At 45.9% G+C, this 1,692-nt stretch overlaps 1 protein-coding gene across 1 annotated transcript; it reads left to right on the forward strand.

The window, feature by feature from the left end:
• Positions 1–307: 307 nt before the first annotated feature.
• On the forward strand, positions 308–1,438 carry SARC_15200 (hypothetical protein; the record flags this gene model as incomplete). Its single annotated transcript, XM_014290673.1, has 3 exons — positions 308–400; positions 1,091–1,209; positions 1,405–1,438. Coding segments are annotated over 3 exons (246 nt in total), but the record flags the coding sequence as incomplete, so codon positions are not given.
• Positions 1,439–1,692: the final 254 nt, after the last annotated feature.

Here is a 1,692-nt window from a genome sequence, read left to right on the forward strand (position 1 = left end):
CCACATGGGAGTGTTTCCATATTCGTAACTCTCGTATACTCCCATCGTTCAGCATCTTCAGGGTGTCGCACATTTTCAAATATCATACTTATCATGTTTATGTATACATTCATATTTGTGATCACATTCTTCCTATCCCTTTGTAGCGCACATACTCTACAGATTTTTCCACATGAAAGACATAGCTGTTTATATTTGAACACATCCACACATATCTTATATCATACTGCCCACGTACGCGTATTCGTGGATTTGTTAAAAAGCTTACATTCCCTGCACCTTCACGGCCCACTCTCTCGCCCAACAGAACGTCGGCGCGTTCTTACTGTCCCAGTCTTCGGACAGTCGCGCGTACATGGGAGGCAAGGATATCGGAGGAGCGCTGGGAATTACTGTGAAGGTGTGTGTCGACTGGCGGGTGGTATCGCATGTTAGCTTGCAGAGAGGTTATAGGTACACATGAGTACGCAAACACGTATTTGATTAGGATGCCGACTTACAGAGAAGTATAACTTTGCACATGTACATATCCATGCGTGTGCGTTAACATATCCATACAGGGATAGTGTTATACCCTACCGGGCCTTGGGTACGAGAAGACCGTGCCCATCAGACGCTTGATTCGCGTATAAGCTGGTACTAATCCATGCGTATCCCGGCCATCGCATTAGTTAACGCATTTGTCACAGAGAAACAGGACCTATGTCGTTTCTATATAAATGTTTTTAGATCTGTGTATCGCGTATAGATCTCTAGCAAGCCTTACATTGACACACATGTCACGCATTGTCAAAAGAGAAAAGTCATACATCGTCTATCAACGGCACCGCTCCATGGTCCACTTTTGTCCCAAAAGGCTAAATCCATTTATTAGAGATTTAGATGCTCAGCCAAAAGGTTAAATCCATTTATTAAGATATTTAGATGGTCTCAGCCAGCCTTCAGGGGTGGGGACGGATAGTGGCTTAACTTATATCACAAGTGCTTGAAGGATGGGCACCTCATTTTAGTTTGGGTTTAGGATTTGGGCTTTTGGTCGGACCTAAAAACTCGCTCTGATAACCACAACCTACGACGTTCCTCGCTACAGGCCGGCATGTCCATGGAATTGCACGATAGGGACCGGTCCCATCCCACATCCTTTTGGGGAAAAGTGTCGACCAAAGTGGCCACGGAGGTCAAGAGTCGCTACCTGCAGAAACACAACGGGTACGAACTTTTCTGGCATAGGTTTGGCGTAATTGTAGTGAGTATCCTACTATACATATAAAAATTCGTAGCTATTTTTAAGTATCATACATCAACACACTGACGATTCTGGTCCCCTCGTCTCGTCCTACTGTGCCTGCTGCCCCAGCAGTATCTCCTCTCGAAACCTTTACACCACCAAACACTCCTTAATAGGGGCGGGTACCCTAGTTGCATAGGTACTCAGTAGAGGGTGTAGACAAGGGTGCACGTAATAGAGATTTTAATTATATGATACTTCTGAGTAGAGGATGACCTACCCCGGCAGCATACTGACACGCATACTCATACAAGCATGTGCACCCGCCTTTGCAGTAGTAAGAGCAGTAGCAGGACCAAGATGGAGGGTCCCTCTACAGACCAATCCGACAGTGACTTAAACCCCCCGCTCTCGTTTGTGGTGGTGGTGGATACCACCGATACGATGTTTGTGGTCAGGCAATC

Source organism: Sphaeroforma arctica (assembly GCF_001186125.1).
Source record: "Sphaeroforma arctica JP610 unplaced genomic scaffold supercont1.5761, whole genome shotgun sequence".
Classification (NCBI taxonomy): Eukaryota; class Ichthyosporea; order Ichthyophonida; genus Sphaeroforma; species Sphaeroforma arctica.